The 17789-nt window shown below is 42.3% G+C and overlaps 1 protein-coding gene across 1 annotated transcript in view; it reads right to left on the bottom strand.

Moving 5' to 3' along the window:
* MAP3K7CL (MAP3K7 C-terminal like) overlaps window positions 1–17789 on the bottom strand; it is an 89605-nt gene that overhangs the window by 50394 nt on the left and 21422 nt on the right. The window contains exon 2 of the mRNA XM_073617095.1: window positions 14894–15001. Within this exon, the coding sequence (XP_073473196.1) occupies window positions 14894–14963 (70 nt within the window). The 5' untranslated portion in view covers window positions 14964–15001. The remainder of the gene's footprint in view (window positions 1–14893; window positions 15002–17789) is intronic.

Here is a 17789-nt window from a genome sequence, read left to right as displayed (position 1 = left end):
GGATTATGGTGTGGGGTTGTTTTTCAGTAGTGGGTCTTGGCCCCTTAGTTCCAGAGAAGGGAACTCTTAAGGTGTCAGCATAGCAAGACATTTTGGACAATTTCATGTTCCCAACTTTGTGGGAACAGTTTGGGGATGGCCCCTTCCTTTTCCAACATGACTGCACACCAGGGCACAAAGCAAGATCCATAAAGACATGGATGAGCGAGTTTGGGGTGGAGGAACTTGACTGGGTTACACAGTTCTGCACAGTCCTGAGTCCTGACCTCAACCAGATAGAACACCTTTGGGGTGAATTGGGGGGGGTGAATTAGAGTGGAGACTGCGAGCCAGGCTTTCTCATCCACATCAGTGCCTGACCTCACAAATGTGCTTCTAGAAGCATGATCAAACATTCCCATAGACACACTCCTAAACCTTGTGGACAGCATTCCTAGTAGAGCTGAAGCTGTTATAACTGCAAAGAGTGGGCCAACTCAATATTGAACCCTACAGACCAAGACTGGGATGTCATTAAAGTTCATATGCGTGTAAAGGCAGGCGTCCCAATACTTTTGACAATATAGTGTATATGCGAATTGGATGCATTTTTATACCGCATCCAATTCGCATGGCATGTGAATGTGACCAGCTCCTAATGGAGCTGGTTCACACATGTTCGGGGCAGCCGCAGTTCACTTTCAAAAAGGGTCCTGTCTTCTCTTGTCGCTACTCTATGTGCCCTACATGTTCTGTTATATGATGACCAATTTCAAGTCTGCAGTGTTGTACATGGCCACTTATACCTTGTTTTACTATGCCTTTTGGCATTTTGATCTAATTGAGACTTTCCTTGATACTTTATTATGTTTTGTTTTACATTGTTTGCAATTGCAACTTCTTAGAAAATAAAGGCAATACAAAAAAAAAAAAAAAAAAAAAGGATCCTGTGCATTTTTGGGTCCAGTTCAGGTGCGAATTCAGGCAAAAATTTGCATCTGATTTGCACCTGAACCGGTGAACAGAAACGCACTGGACCCTGGACTGCAAACTGCAGCCGGACATATGTGAACCCAACTTTGCTGGAGCAAGCCTCAGTGAAAGTGCATGCCCCGGTGACATTCGTTGCGTTTGTAATTGGTTAAATATTACAGCTGCTAGTCCTAAGCTTAAAGCAGTATAAAACTCAAAATCAAAACCGTCAAAGAATGAAGCTTATTAATCCCTAGATGTGGCTTATTTTCCCGTATTTTTACCTGGTGATCCGGCCAGAAACACACTTCCTGTGTTAGGTTGTCTCCACTCTGGATGGAGGAGCAACAGAGACACCTTTAGGCAAACTAGCAGATTTTTTTTAGCGGGAATGCGGGGGAACGCAGTTCCTGCAACTCCAGCACCGAATGTATGTAATGGCAATGGGTACTGGAGTGTGCTGGGCATAGGTGTGCGCAGCCTATTGCATTAGGGTGTGCACCTCAAATCTCAAACACACATGAACGCCACCTGCTGTCACAGAAAGGAGGCTCTGGTGGTGGGAAACAGTTGATTGGGAGCATATTATTTTATGCCCTAAATACGGGTGTAACGTTTTCCTACTGTTCAACCTAGCCTTTAATATAATAGGGGCATTTACACTGGCCACTGGCACCCCCAACTACCCACCTGGTGCTGTCCCTGGATAATGCTAATGCACATGGGGTGATTAGGGTGTGCCCAGGCACACCTGGCACACCCTGTGCGCACGCCTATGGTGCTGGGGGTCTATTGATGCTGCAGGGGATCTATCTTATGTTGCTGAAGGACAATCGTTGCAAGGAAGGATTTACTGTTGAGGGAAGGCTCTATTGTTACTGGCTGCTGGAGGGTTTATTGAAGCTTGCTATTGGGAGTCTATTGTTGCTGGGGGTGTTCATTGTTGCTGGTTGCAGAGGATCTATTTTACTGCCTTTCTTGTTACCATTAACCTCCCTGGCGGTATGATTATTTCAGATTTTTGATGCTGAAAGTGGTACAATTATTTTGCACAGAAATTTGGCGTTTTATATTGTAGTAGTAATTAGTAAGAATACAGTATACTGTATCTATACTGTGTTTTTTACTTTTTGAATTTGGCGCCGAACTCCGTCCCCGTGCGTCGCAACGCTCGCAGGGAACGGAGCTCGGCATTGTGAATTGAGCGAGACACGACGGATCGCAGATCACAGCGGGGAGACATTGCAGGATCCAGGGGACAAGGTAAGTAACCTCTACATGGATCCTGCCATGCGATCCCGAGTCTGGCTCGGGGTTGCCGCTTTTGGTATTGAAAATCCACGCCGAGCCAGACTCAGGAATACCGCCAGGGGGGTTAACAAATCCCATACAAAATTACTTTGCACCACAAAATGATACTTGGTTCTGTATTCTCTAAAAGGGGCAGTACTGGAAGGCGGGTATCGGCAGAACCAAGGAACAGTGCTCTGAGTTGGGTAAATGGCAAAGACAAAATGTGGCTCGGAAGGGAGGAGTTCCTCAACCTATTCGCAAAAAAAAAAGGATTGACTAGTTTAAACTCTTAGCACGGTGCCTCCTGGCCCTTTATGATGACGGGAGGCGAGTCACGGCTTAAGATCATGTGACAGCTGTGATTGGCTGTCACAGCGGTCATAGGGTCCAAAGAAACTCCCGATGGCAAGGAGCGATCGGGAGCTTTTGGTTAGGTGATGGTAAACTGTGTTGGGAGCGCACAACAAGCACGCTCTCGGCACAGGTGTATTGGGAACAATTCACGCAAATTTGCGCTCCCATGGCACTAAGGACCAGGCGCCAATAGGCTGCATATTTGTGTAAGGCCAGCGCCAATGGGTGAAAAAAGATAAAGAACTCCAGCTAACACTCCATCAGCAGTTACAGAAACATTTTTTGGAGTTGAATTGAGTTGAATTATTAAAATAGAGTGCACATGGAGTTTTGCATGTGTTACAATGCACTCTAGTGCCCATACAGTCAATTCTGAAGTCCGTATTTTCATCAAATGCACCTCCAGCAGATCCCCAAATAAGAAATGATCAATGACGATGGGTTTTTCGACTTGAGCACTCAACACAAAGATTTTAGGAAAGTCCCTTTAATGGATGGAAATGGATAGCGGAGTGGAGGTTTACGCCTCTCTCAAATCTGCGTTCAGGGGTGCGATAGGGAATATGGGCATAGATATATTCCTTTCCCTTTATATCCTTTTGTTGAATATTCATGATAGCTCATTGGGTTAAGAGGTGTGCCCTTCGAAATATATTCATAGTCAACACCTGTAATGTCTTTGAACTTTATGTATTGTTATTATATGTTGGCATATTTTTTTTTCAATGTTCAAAATGTATTGGAAATGTAATCCTTTTTGGATCCTCAAAAAAAATTATTGGAAAAAAAAAAAAAGAAAAAAAGGTTTCATCTTTTTTTTTTGCTTAATTTAGATTTTTCTTTTTTATGGATGGGTGTATTTGGGGTAGTTTAGTTTTTTCCTTAAGGCCCAATTACACTATTGCATTTCTGTACAGCACATTACCAAAACATGCACTGACATACATCACATGCAATGCTGCACTGTAGTGCACCCCAACGCCATTCATTTTGAATGGCACTCCAATGCACTAAGGCAATGCACACGCAGTGCTCCATTGTGCATTCTTTACAGATTTTGTGACACGTCTCTTTCAGGCAGCCCATTGTTTTAAAGGGCTGTCTTAAAGCGGAGTTCCTCCCTATTTTATAACATTAGCTCAATCAGATTACTTTACAATGTAAATTACAATGTACTCATTTATAAACTGAACTTTTTTTTTTTTTTTCAACTGTACCTGTGTTTTGCAGATCTTCCTTCTATTTCCTGTCTGTGGATTCTGCGGATATGGGCGGGTATTTTGCGGCTATTTCGTAATTTTCTTTTAGCCGCACTGGCTCCTGGGAGCTTGTGTCATTGTTCCCAGGAGTCATTGCGGACGCCTGCCGCGAGTTATTGCGGGATTTCAATATCGGAAGTGACACGATTTACCTATCCTCTGCCGCTCTCTCCTCGTAATGGTATTTGCTTCCTCTGCCTTTTTTGTGTACAGTTTTTTTTTGCCATCACAAGGGGGCGGGAACGTCCTGCGACGCCGCCCGTTGTGATGGCAACCATGAACTTTATGGCGCTCCACATAGTTACTATTGAGCATGTGCGGGAACGAGCAAGGCATGCTGGTAGCTCAGCATCAAGGGAAGAAGGAAGTAAATGCTTGTGGGCTTTCTTTACTATGAAAGCGGACATCGGGAAAGCTAAATCTACAAAAAAGTGAGTTTGCAAATGTCTATTTGTGACTATGTTAATGTTTACCAAAAAAAAAAATAGCCAGTGGAGCTCCACTTTAACACAATAAATTCTAACTTGCAATATAGTTAACGCACCACAAAAATATAAAACAGGCGATGTTCTTTGTATCTCTGTGTTTTCTTTTTTTACATTTTTGTGAAAAAAACTAAAATAATAAGGGGTTGTTTTTATCCAAAAGAACAGGTCCAGGATAAATGATCCGAGCTTCCTCAACTTTCAGGATCCATTTAAAACTCATTGCACCATTAAAAACCCCAAAAAGTGTTTTCCACTGCAGTTGCAAATCTGATCGGTTGAGCTCAGACAACTTAACCACTTCCCACCCGGCCTATAGCGGATTGACGTCCGGGAAGTGGTTCCGTTATCCTGACTGGGCATCATATGACGTCCAGCAGGATAACATGCCGCTGCGCGCACGCGGGGACGCGCGTCGCGGCGATCGGTGGAGCAGTGTGTCAGCCTGACACACCGCTCCACCGATCTTGGTAAAGAGCCTCCAGCGGAGGCTCTTTACCACGTGATCAGCCGTGTCCAATCACGGCTGATCACGATGTCAATAGGAAGAGCCGTTGATTGGCTTTTCCTCACTCACGTCTGAGAGACGCGAGTAGAGGAGAGCCGATCGGCGGCTCTCCTGACAGGGGGTCTGCGCTGATTGTTTATCAGCGCAGCCCCCCCCTCAGATCACCACACTGGACCACCAGGGATCGCCACTAGGACCACCAGGGAAGGGGCAACATGTGGATGGCCAGGTATGTACCCCATGACCATCCACATGTGCCCAATTGGCCCAATCTGTGCCAATCAGTGCCCACAAATGGGCACTGATTGGCACCATTATGTTTCAGTTATGCCCAGCAATGCCACCAATAAGTTTTATCAGTGCCACCAATCAGTGTCATCAGTGCCACCTGTCATTGCCCATCGGTGCCACCTGTCAGTGCCCATCTGTGCCCATCAGTGCCCACCTATCAGTGCTCATCAGTGCCACCCATAAGTACCCATCAGTGCCACCCATATGTACCAATCAATGCCACCTACGAGTGCACATCAGTGCCGCCTATGAGTGCCCAGCGGTGCCACCTATGAGTGCCCATCAGTGCCGCATACCAGTGCCACCTATCAGTGCCCATCAGTGCCGCCTATCAGTGCCCATCATCAGTGCCCATTAGTGCCACCTCATCAGTGCCACCTCATTGGTGCCACCTCATCGGTGCCCATCAGTGCCGCCGTATCATTGCCTGTCAGTGCAGCCATATCAGTGCCCATCATTGAAGAAGAAAACGTACTTATTTACAAAAAAAATTAACAGAAACAAAGAAAAACTTGTTTTTTTCAAAATTTTCTGTCTTTTTTTATTTGTTGCGCAAAAAATAAAAACCGCAGAGGTGATCAAATACCACCAAAAGAAAGCTCTATATGTGGGAACAAAATGATAAAAAATTTGTTTGGGTACAGTGTTGTATGACCGCGCAATTGTCATTCAAATTGCGACAGCGCTGAAAGTTGGCCTGGGTGGGAAGGTGTCTAAGTGCCTGGTATTGAAGTGGTTAAGCCGCGTACACACGATCAGACTTTCCAATGGGAAATGTTCGATGACAGGTTGTTGGCGGTAAATCCAACCGTGTATATGCTCCATCGGACAATTGTTGTCGGATTTTCCGCGGACAAATGTGTGTCGTCGGATTTTCCGAGCGTGTGTACACAAGTCCGTTGGATAAAAGTCCAAAGTACAAACACACATGCTCGGAAGCAAGGACGAGACAGAAGCGGTCGGTCTTGTAAACTAGCGTTCGTAATGGAGAATTAACATTTGTGACGCGGAAAATTATAAAATCTCAAAATGCAGCGCACAATTCTCTTCTTCTTTAATGGGATAATAATGAAGCTGCTTTGCTGGTGATACTGATGGAGTTATGGCAAACAAATATTCAAAGGCTTTTTTTTTTAGGCTTTTTTTTTCTAGTGATATCAAGAATAATATTATTATGCTTTTTTTTTCTTATTTGGACAAGTTACCACAACACCATTATCCCATAGTTTTTAAGATCAAAGATACAACTATGTTGGTGTCTCTTGTCAATTTTACATTGTATTTTTTTAAATGTAACTGCCTACTCCCAAACTGTCATTTGAAGTAAAACACATAGTCAAGTATTATTTTACACAATTTTTTTATTGTGCATTAAAAAAGAAAACAAATAAAATTAGACATGCTATCTGCCAATAGAACTTAACCAAAAAGTATGCAGTCTATGCATCCAAAAATATAGAAAATATACCAAATCAAATCATTATTCAACCAAAAAAATAATGTCAACGCAACAACTCCAAGGCCATATAATAAATAACACATTATCTCCTCTGATTCCGCAACATGGCTGGTTGATGAACGGCCGTTCAGAAATTAACTGAAAAGCGCAAACTAAAAAGCGCGAAATGAAAAGTGCGAAATGCAAAGCATGAATCAACACTCACCAAACTTTTACTAACACGAAATTAGCAGAAGGAGCCAAAAGGGTGGCGCTAAAGAGCTGAAAAACAACGTAGTACGTCACTACATTTGTATTTGTTGGCCAACAATTGTGTGGCTGTGTGTATGCAAGACAAGTTTAGGCCAACACCCTTCGGACAAAATTCCACGGTTTTGTTGGCGAACAATCTGATCGTGTATACGAGGCTTTATAGTTCCAATGTCAAATACACAGATAAATTAGGCCTGTTGTTCTGCTGTAGGCACCCTACTGACTTCAGGGTTAACGCAAGCACGGTATACTGCAGCTAACCTAGCCCTGGAAAAATCCGGTTGATTTTAATTAGGTTGCTAAAGCTAATTGGAGCCTTTCCACTACAGGCTGGATGTATGTAAATATAAACTCTACCTGCTCTGCTATTTCATTACCTCAGCAGCCATCCCATACATTTTAATGACATAACTATATTTACTTGTCTGAAGTCTTGTGACAGACATGTCCTTAAAGGGTTTTTCCACCCATAACTCCCATGCCGAAACCACTCTATGGCTTCCTATAGCCTTTGGGGATTCCAATGTCAGCATTTCCTTGCTGGAATTCTGAAGTACGCTAAAAAATGGCAGTACATTTGCTTGAAATATGATGCAAAAACCATTCTTTCTATGGAGTGCAGGATAAAAAGTCTATTGCTGAGAAAACTTGCTCATTATTACCATAACTCCTGGGGGGCTCCCAACATTCCCAAGCAGTTTAGTTTTGTTTTAAAACCCAACTCCAGCAAGCACTTTTTACATTTGTGAGTAAAGAAAGGTTAAAACCTCCATCTGTTTTTTTATTATCCTATGTTGTTGTTTTTTTCCTGATGAGGAGACTCTTACCTCCCGTAAGGATAGGAAATAATGTAAAGCCGTTCCAAAACGAAATATAAAACTTGGGTGCTCAATAATATACATTGTGGAACAAGCACTGTAAAGAATGCACCTTAAAAAGTCTGTACACCCCAACAAATACCAACAAGTACTAAGCCTTTAGACTTTGGTCACCCCACTCTTTTACTGCCATAGCTGCCATAACCCTGATATCCTCTTCTTCAACCGGCGGTCCGCTTTCAGATAAGAGTGATCTCTGCGGCAGATTTGCCGCAAGATCACTTTTATCAGCGGCGGGAGAGGCCCCCCCCCTCCCGCCACGCTTCGGTACCCTCCGGCGCTTACCGGAGCCGTCGGCAGCGGTGGAGGAGATCGGATGTTGTACCTTCCTTGGCATGGAGACGTGTGAGGGGAAGATGACGTCACTTCTGCCCATAGCTCTTAAAAGGCCTGTTTTTTTTATTATTTTTTTTTAAATGACAATTTTTTTTTTATTTCATTTTAGTGTAAATATGAGATCTGAGGTCTTTTTGACCCCAGATCTCATATTTAAGAGGTCCTGTCATGCTTTTTTTCCTATTATAAGGGATGTTTACATTCCTTGTAATAGGCATAAAAGTGACAGATTTTTTTTTAAAAAAAGAACAGTGTAAAAATAAAAAATAAAAGGTAAAATAAATAAGAAAAAAAAAAATTGAACGTACCTGTTCCGACGAGCTCGCATGCAGAAGTGAACACATACGAGAGTTGCACCCGCATATGAAAACGATGTTCAAACCACACATGTGAAGTATAGCCGAGATTGGTAGAGCGAGAACAATAATTCTAGTCCTAGACCTCCTCTGTAACTCAAAACATGCAACCTGTAGAAGTTTTTAAACGTCGCCTATGGAGATTTTTAAGGGTAAAACTTTGTCACCATTCCACGAGCGGGCACAATTTTGAAGCGTGACGTGTTGGGTATCAATTTACTCGGCGTAACATTATTTTTCACAATATAAAAAAAATTGGGCTAACTTTACTGTTGTCTTATTTTTTAATTAAAAAAAGTGTATTTTTTCCAAAAGAAGTGCGCTTGTAAGACGCTCTGTAAGGCGTTACAGAAAGTATTGCAACAACCGCCATTTTATCTAGCAAAAAAACACCTTTTAACAACAAATCTCAAAAAGAGGCTCGGTCCTTAAGTGGTTAAGAACATGGAAATGATGTGAAGGCATCTGGAGCTGTCGTCTCTCTCTATGCCACCACACAAGTCTAATATTTAAGGTACCCATGGCATTTGCTCAGTCCTACTATTTTAATGAAGATCTCTTGTTTTGTGTGCTTGCATAAGCCACCAGACTAGGTTAAAAAGCTGTCTAGATTGCTACTTAGACAGCACCGGCCATGCTTTCTTCTCTATTGTCCAGGCAACCAGCACACTTATCCTGCATACACACGAGCTGACTTTTCGTCGGACTGAGCTCCGAAGGACTTTTCGGCGGAGTTCCGACGAAACAGACTTGCCTACACATGATCCCACCAAAGTACGATTGTTTCGAGCGTGATGACGTACGACCGGACTAGAAAAGGAAGTTCAATAGCCAGTAGCCAATAGCTGCCCTTTTGTCGTTTCCGGTCCATCGGACTAGCATACAGACGAATGTTTTTTTCGATAGGAATTGAGTCCATCAGAAAGATTTGAAACATGTTCTATTTCTAGGTTCGTCTGAATTTTCGACAGAAAAGGTCCGGTGAAGGTCCGATGAAGCCCACACACGATCGGAATGTCCGCCAGAATCGTTCCATCAGACCGTTGCTGCCGGAAAGTCCGCTCGTGTGTATTAGAAGGAGAAGTCAGCAATGGCAACATTCATGTTTTTCTTATAAATGGTTTCTTTAAGCTGATTTAATGCGCAAAGCAAGAAAAAATGTTTTGATGTAAATAAATATGAGATCAGCTTCATCTCCCTTATCTTATTTTAAAGCAGTTTTTCACCTTCCCCACCCCCGTTTTTTTAACCCTTACCTTAATGGTAGTGAGATCAACACATTTTAGATACTTATCCACCCAGTGGTTTCAGCGCTGTCCAATGGAGATCCTCCTATCTTCTTCTGGCAGCACTCGGTCCAGCACCGCCATGTTTTGGCGTGATGTCATTGAGAGCCTGCCAGCTGTTCCAGGTTCAGCCGGCATGTTACTTGATGATGCCCTGCTAGGCCCGCCGCTCCTCTTTTACTGAATGAAAGGCGTTGCCTACTGGGATGCGTGACATTCATATCCCGGGAGGCAAAGGGGGAACAGGGTACATCGTTCGTCTAGTCAACTGATGTGCAAGGGGGGATTTCAATAAAAAATTCTGAGAAATTCAATAAAATTTTTTTTAAAAAGTAACGAAAGAAAGAAAAAGAAAGATCTCTAATTGAGCAGAGAACCGGAGGAGGGGTGGAGAGGAAGGATGATAATGTAGAGGTGAAGATCTGCTTTAATATTTTTAAAACCCTGTTTCTTAGTATAGTTTTTACTCATGTACAGTGGGAAAAATAATTATTTGATCCCCTGCAGATTTTGTAAGATTGCCCACTTACAAAGAAATGAAGGGTCTATAATTTTTTGTCATAGGTGTATTTTAAATGATAGAGACAGAATATTCCGTTTTACTCACTGCTGACAGTAACTTACACATGGGCGTGAGTTTATGTCCCCGTGGATGTTTTGGCTCCTCTAATTGGCTGCTAGCCCTGTCACCAGTACAAGTATCAGCCTTTCATCTGGTAGTTCACGCCCTCAGACGAAGTCCGGAAGTGACGAAACGCGTCAGTGTCGTGAACTACGGGAAGTGACGCTTGCGCTCCACAGACCAGGGAGGAATCAGGAAGCGGTGCAGCTTCCTAATGCTCCTAATACCTGCCCGATTTGGATACGCAACAGGCACAGTGCACTTTCTTATTTGCTCATTTTATAATACTCTTTGGTACGCTTATTTCTTATGGGGGGTATCTGGATGTTTTAAATAAAGTGTTTTAGCAATATCACACTATGTGGACATTCCATTTCTCCCACATATTTTATTGGAGCTACTGAGGGCAATGCTGACATCTGGTGGTCGTTTTGAGAATCGTTGCAGACCTATTAATACCATTTAAAGCTAAAACTTGCTGAATTTCTGGTGAGTGCAATTTCATTAGGGGTTCTCTGCACGTGGTGTTACGCTTGGTGGAAGAAATACCTGATTTCACAGAGCACATAGGATCCTCACCGCATTATCTGTTTCATATAAGGGACTATATATGAAAAAGTGTCCCGGCGATCTGGGCATTAAGCGCTGCCGCAATATTGAAAGACTTTTTATTTCATTTTATAAAAATATCATATTGCTTTTAATTGTAATCTATTTTTAAGTAGCTGCTGATCATTAGAACAAAGTTAATTGGTGCTGCTTTTATACTGTTGGTGGTTTTGTACTAGACACGGAGTGATGTTTTGATAGGTGGGCACGTAGAACATCTTTACATATAATTAAAGAGACAGAATATTAACAAATAATCCAGAAAAAACACATGATACGAATGTTATAAATTGAGTTGCAGTTCAGTGAGTAAAACAAGTATTTGATCCCCAAGTAAAACACGACTTAGTACTTGGTGGAGAAACCCTTGTTGGTAAGCACAGAGGTAAGACATTTCTTGTAGTTGGTTATCAGGTTTGCACACATCTCAGGAGGGATTTTAGTCCACTCTTCTTTACAAATCTTCTGTAAATCCTTAAGGTTTCTTGGCTGTTGCTTGGCAACTCGAAGTTTCAGCTCCCTTCATAGATTTTCTATAGATTAAAGGGGTTGTAAACCCTCATGGTTTTTCACCTTAATGCATTCTACGCATTAGGGTGAAAAACCTTCTGTGGTGCTGCAGCCCCCCCATTTTACTTACCTGAATGCTGTCACCCTCCAGCCGGGAACGAGCATACCAGCTCTAGATGGTGTCCCGTGTCCTGATTGGATAGATTGATAGCAGCACAGCCATTGGCTCCCGCTGCTGTCAATCAAATCCAATGACGCAGCACCGAGGGGCGGGGCCAAATCCTGCATTCCGTGTGAATGGGCACAGATGTTGGACCGGGGAGCACTCCCGCACACAAGTGTCCACCAAGGAGAGCGCTTCTCCGACGTGGACACTCGATGCGGGGAAGAGCCAGGATCGCCGCTGAGGGACCCCAGAAGAGGAGGATTGGGGCCACTCTGTGCAAAATGAACTGCACAGTGAAGGTAAGTATGACATGTTTGTTATTTAGAAAAAAACAAAAAAACAAAGCTTTACAATCTCTTTAAAGCAGAGGTCCAACCACCACTACAAGAATGAAAAGCCAGCAGCTACACATATTGCACCTGCTGACTTTTATTAATAGGACACTTACCTGTTCTGGAGTCCAGCGATGTCGGCACCCCAGCTGATGTTTCTATCAGCTGTCGGGTGCTGTCGCCTCCATTGCAAGTAAGGGAACCCGGCAATAATTTGGATGGGCATCCAAACAGTCCACACAATTTTAGCCATATAATATATAGTATGTGGGAGCAGCTATGCAGTACTTGCTTAATACAAATGCAGGTTCTGCTTCCTACTTAACATGTCTACATGGTAATCATGACATATCTCCCAATTTTCTTAAAAAAGAGGAGCAACTTTTGCTAAAGGTACACCCCTCCCACAGTTACAGTTACACATACTGGTTAAAACCATTAATGTACTTTTTTTTTTTTCTCGTTCACAATTTTTTTTTTTTAAATATCAAATAATAACAAATACAATATAGCTGCCAACATTTTCAGAGTATTATTCTATATTACAGAAAAAAGGTGTTATAATAAACTTTCTGTGTAATAATAAAATATTAGATTGTCATTTATAGATATATTGTTTGCCAATTGAAAAGTTAAAATTCACAATAAGTTGGAATTAACATGAACATATTCAATTTAATGTTTTGTATCTATCTATAATATAAACCATAACTATGATTATGTAAAATTACCTGTTGGTAGCAAATAGTATGTGTAAAAGATTGAATTGAGAGAAAAAATAAAAATAAAATAGTTCTCAAAAATGTGCTTTTTTTTTTAATCACGACTTTCCCCTTTCACTGGTTAAAAAATAACAATTGGAGGTTATGCATCAGATGAAATGAACTTGATCCCCTGTATTCGGTCAGATTGGGCGACAATCTTGCTTCTGTGGTCACAGAGTTTGAGTGGTTGTTGTTGTCACAGGAATTGTAGAATAATGCTGATCTCCAAGTGAACCATTAAAATACAGGTGACTTTTCTCTATTGGAGAATACAGCTTGGTCACCTCCCATGTGGATCAGGGTGATGTGGTTGTGTAGGAAGGCTATAGTAACAGTAACACCTTTCCTTTATGACTGCTATAAAAAGAACATGTTAATTTTCCTAGTATTAAGTATAAGTACGGGCTCATTAAAAAAAAAAATGCGCATATATTATTATTTAAGACTTAAAACTCAGGATAAGTCCAAATCATAACTGTTTTTCTTAAAAAGAGACTCATTTTGTACTTTCAAGGCAAACTATCAGCCTCTCAGCCCTCTCCCATTCCCTAACCCACGTATACCTTTTGCTTTTGACTCTATGAGAGGGGTCATTAAATACCCAGTGCTTCCATGTTTAAGGGAGACTGTAACTTGGCCTCATTACGTGGTATACTGTCACACGTGGGAGGGGGTGACATCAACAATCTTGTGTAAGCTCCATAGGTTGGTGGGTTCAAAAGCTGAATTCCAGGTATGGCAACTTTTATATAGTTACATCCAGCTTGAACCACTAAAAGTGTGTATGTGCCATACCTGTGAGATACCAAGGGAAGCTGGGAATCACTGTAGTGGGCACTGCCACTACAGTGATTGCCACTAGTTTTGGGAAGTGGCTGCCTGCTGCTTGCTAAACACAGGAGGTTGCTCGCTCAGCATGGGCACCATTCAGAGAACACTTTGCATTTTCTCTTCGATTGCAAGTGTTCACCGATTGGATGAGGTGGAGATGACATTACCAACCCACCTTCTCTCCTCATCCAATCAGAGAACACTTTGCGTTCATTGAACAAATGCAAAGTGTTCCCTGAATGGCACCAATGGTGGGAGAGCAGTATCCTGTGTTCAGCAGCCACTAGATTAAAGCGGAACTTCAGTCATTTTTTCATCTTTCCATCTATTAAATCCTCTGCCCTTGTTTTTTTAACTTTGGATAATAAAACATTTTTTTCTGCCAGTAAATACCTTATACAGCCCAATTCCTGTTTCTTTTCTGGACATCATGCACCGCTCTCTCTCTCACTCTTGTGAGAGTTTGCCAGGAAGGGAGGGAGGATGAGTCATAAGAGGGCCAATGAGAGCTGCAGAGCTGGAGGCATGTGTCTGTGTAAATCCAGGAAGTGAACAGGCAGCAGCTTCAGCTGCCCACAGTTAAAATGGTTGCAGCCAGACTCAGTGGAGGGAAATTTCTGCAGCAAATTTGGCAAGTACAGAATCACATTATATATGTATAAAATAATATGCAAGTGGTTGGAGGAAAGCTTCAGAATGGCAAAGATATTTTTATTACAAATTATGTGAGCAGACTGCAGTTCCTCTTTAATCACTGGTGTAGTAGTGCCTGCTACAGCAATTTTCAACTTCCCACAAGGGGGTTCCCACAAGTATGGCACATACATATACAGCATACATTGGTCAAAACTGGATCTACGTAAGTAAATAAAAACTGGCATATCTACACTCCAGGTTTGAGAAGACTTTGCCCAGAATGACAATGAGTACATTTCAACCAGTTCCTAATGAACTGGCCAGAATTCGATCAGTGGAGGGCCCTGGGTGCGCCACTCTGCCTCACATCCTTCTATTAAAAAAGATGATGGATGAAAAATTGTCAGCGGAACAGCACCTTGCATCCAATCATAAGCAGGCACTGTTCTGGTGTTCTGACAGCCGATGCCACAGCGGGAAATTTGTCTGTGTGCTGTTTATCACGGACTGAGAAATCTAGGTTATATGGCCATGTATGAACCTATTTACCTTACTTTTAAATTTTAATCAAAAAAAAAATCCTGTATTACGAAGTGTAACTGAACAGCCTGTTATCTATATAAATTCGAAGTGCGTTTATGAAAAGCCATGAAAAGTAAAGCTAGCGATCAGATTATATCAGGAAATTTTCTGAGCTCAAAAGGATAAACGTTACCTGGAGAGTCATTAAGACTGAAGGAGATTCGGACAGGCTTATCAGCAGGGATTCTCGCTGTAGTGATCATATGGGCAGAATGACTCCAACCACCTTCTCTGGGGAAGACTGGAAGACACGGAACAAGAGCATAGTCAGGAACTTAGAAAAAGGTATTTTGACGCTTTGCATTCTATATGGAAAATAAAGATAGCACTGAAAATTATTTTCTCAGTATTAGGAATAGCGATAACCTGGTACCAAAGCTGCAACTTTTTAGAAGATAGAAATATGGAGCAATTGAGGTTTTATTAAAGAATTACTGTTGCTCCAGACTGCATTACAAAAAGCAATACATTATCATAAAAATAACATCTCTTTTTATGTCAAGAAAAATTGCCTTTTGGCTCATATCACTAGAGAACAATGAAGAAATAGGAGCTGTACATGTCCTATGTTATGTAAATGGAAGAGTGGGGACAAATACTGTATGACTCCCAGAGTCCCAGTTATCTTAAAAGCAGAATGCCAGTTTTGCTGCTTTTGATAACGTCACGCTTAGATGACGAAACGCGTCAAGACGGAATCCCTTACACTACCGGTTCTGACAGTGGAATGCATGCTTTTCCACAGGCAGCGACTTCTATTCGTGCCAGCCAGCTGCAATATTTGTGACTTCTAGTTGGACTTTTCTACTTTTTTAAAAAGGATTTTAATGTGTAAAATGCCAATGTCTAATAAAATGTTTTGAGGATCTTACACTGAAAGCAGTTTCTCTCTATATATCAAATACCTGCATACTTTGGTCCTGGAGCGGTGGGGTCCTTATAGGAGGCTAGAGTGTCAGTGGGAGCACCAGAGGACATCATAGTGGGATAGGTCCCCCCCAAGAGACCTAAAAGCACGGTAGACTCCATTTGCCATAAGGTAAAGGAGTCCAGCAAATCTGGTGAGTGCGGAGCTATTACAGCCCCCAAGAGTTGGATACGCAGAAACCATTGGAGCACGGAGCACAACAGCACTTTTAAAGACTTTGTTTTGCATTTGCACTTATATCACTTTATGCACTTGTTATGTCACAATATTATTTATAGTCCGTTGGATATATTTATTATTCAATTAGTATTGAATATTGAGTCACTTATTTATGTACTTTACATAACACACACACACACATATATACATATATATATGCATTTGGAGATTGAGAGAATTGGCACTTAGGCACTTATTGATTTATAATACTGTTATAATCCAGCTACAGATAGATACCAAGGCACTAGATATAGGTAATTAGTACGAGTAAGTGGAGCAAGCGCTGTTTAACATTTCTTTAAGAATGGGGGTCAGTATTATACAGCAGTGGCTCAATTACAGCATCACACTACCAAGGCGTGAGTGTCATTAATTTTATATTATTTTTAGAATGCCAGTTTTCCCTATTTTTTATCAGTTGCTTTGCAATGTTAAAAATAAAGGAAAAACAGCTCTGGCTGTAATAATCATCTTTTTGCTGGCACTTTATCCCAAAAATCAATTTTGAGTTTCCTTTTCTGGCCTTAATGAAGCCCATGTCATTGAACCCACTTCCTGTCACCCCAGGCCATCATGGACACATCCTGGGGAAGGTGCATCATCACTCCAGCCTGGTCCAGAGGTGCCCCTCTTTTGGGCTGAATGATGCCTGTATCATTAAGTCTTCATGTGAGCCAAGGCCATCATGGACACACCTCCGGAGGGTGCATCATTACACTGGTCTGGTACAGCATTGCTCTTTATGTGGATAAATGATTCAAACATCAATAACCCATTAATTGTGAGCACAGGCTATCATGGACACGCCTCCTGAGAGTGCATCATCACACCGGCCGGTTACAGCATTGCTCCTTGCGTGGTTATATGATGCCCACATCAATTAACCCCCTAATTGTGAGTCCATGCTATTATGGACACACCTCCTGATGGTGCATTATCATACCAGCCTGGTACAGCGTTGCTACTTATTGATGCCCACGTCAATGAACCCACCAATTGTGAGTCCAGGCTATCATGGACACACCTTCTGAGGGTGCATCATCACACCAGCCTGGTACAGCGTTGCTCCTTATGTGGATAAATGATGCCTACATCAATGAATCCACTAATTGTGAGCTCAGGCTATAATGGACACACTTCCTGAGGATGCATCATCACACCGGCTTGAAACAGCGTTGCTCCATATGTGGGTAAATGATACCCACACACACCAATGAACCCACTACTTGTGAGCCCAGGCTATTATGGACACACCTCCTGAGGGTGCATTAACATGCCAGCCTGGGCTCACAGACTTCTGCACAGAACAGAGCTCAGATGTCATTACATGTGTGGTATTCTGTGCAGGTATAAGAACTGCCACTGATGGAGGAGGTGAGGAAGGCCCTGTGAGGTCGTGTGACCTGCCAGAAAATGGCTGGTTTTAAAATATGTATAAATGGACTTTTTAAAAAAATTGGTTCGGGGGCAGGTGGAGAGGGGCACTGTAGACAGAATGTCCATTTGAATTACACATATATCAACTGCTGGACCTGCCAAAATGTGTAATTCTGTTCATCCTCTTGATCCAGGAACTTCAAATAATAGCGCAGCCAGGTCCTTGACCTCCACTGTAGAAGTTTGATTAAGTACACACCCCCAGCTTGTTCATAATGTAGGAGCAGAAGCACACTGAGAGGTTCTTATACTGCTGCCACCCCAAAGTCATGCAACTTGTTTGCGATTTCCCTGCAACTTCCTACTGACTTTTATGTTTTAAAGGGTCTTTAAAGATTTGAAGAGTAAAGAGCCCTGGGAACAAGGGCCCCAGGCTCCGAAGGAAGGGCCCCAGGACCAGAGGAAAGGGCCAGGTCTGATGGAAAAGGCCCCGAGCCACGGCGGT

Source organism: Aquarana catesbeiana, linkage group LG02, assembly GCF_042186555.1.
Source record: "Aquarana catesbeiana isolate 2022-GZ linkage group LG02, ASM4218655v1, whole genome shotgun sequence".
Lineage (NCBI taxonomy): Eukaryota > Metazoa > Chordata > Amphibia > Anura > Ranidae > Aquarana > Aquarana catesbeiana.
Note: the sequence above shows the minus strand (reverse complement) of the source record. Positions and strands in the feature narration are given on the sequence as shown.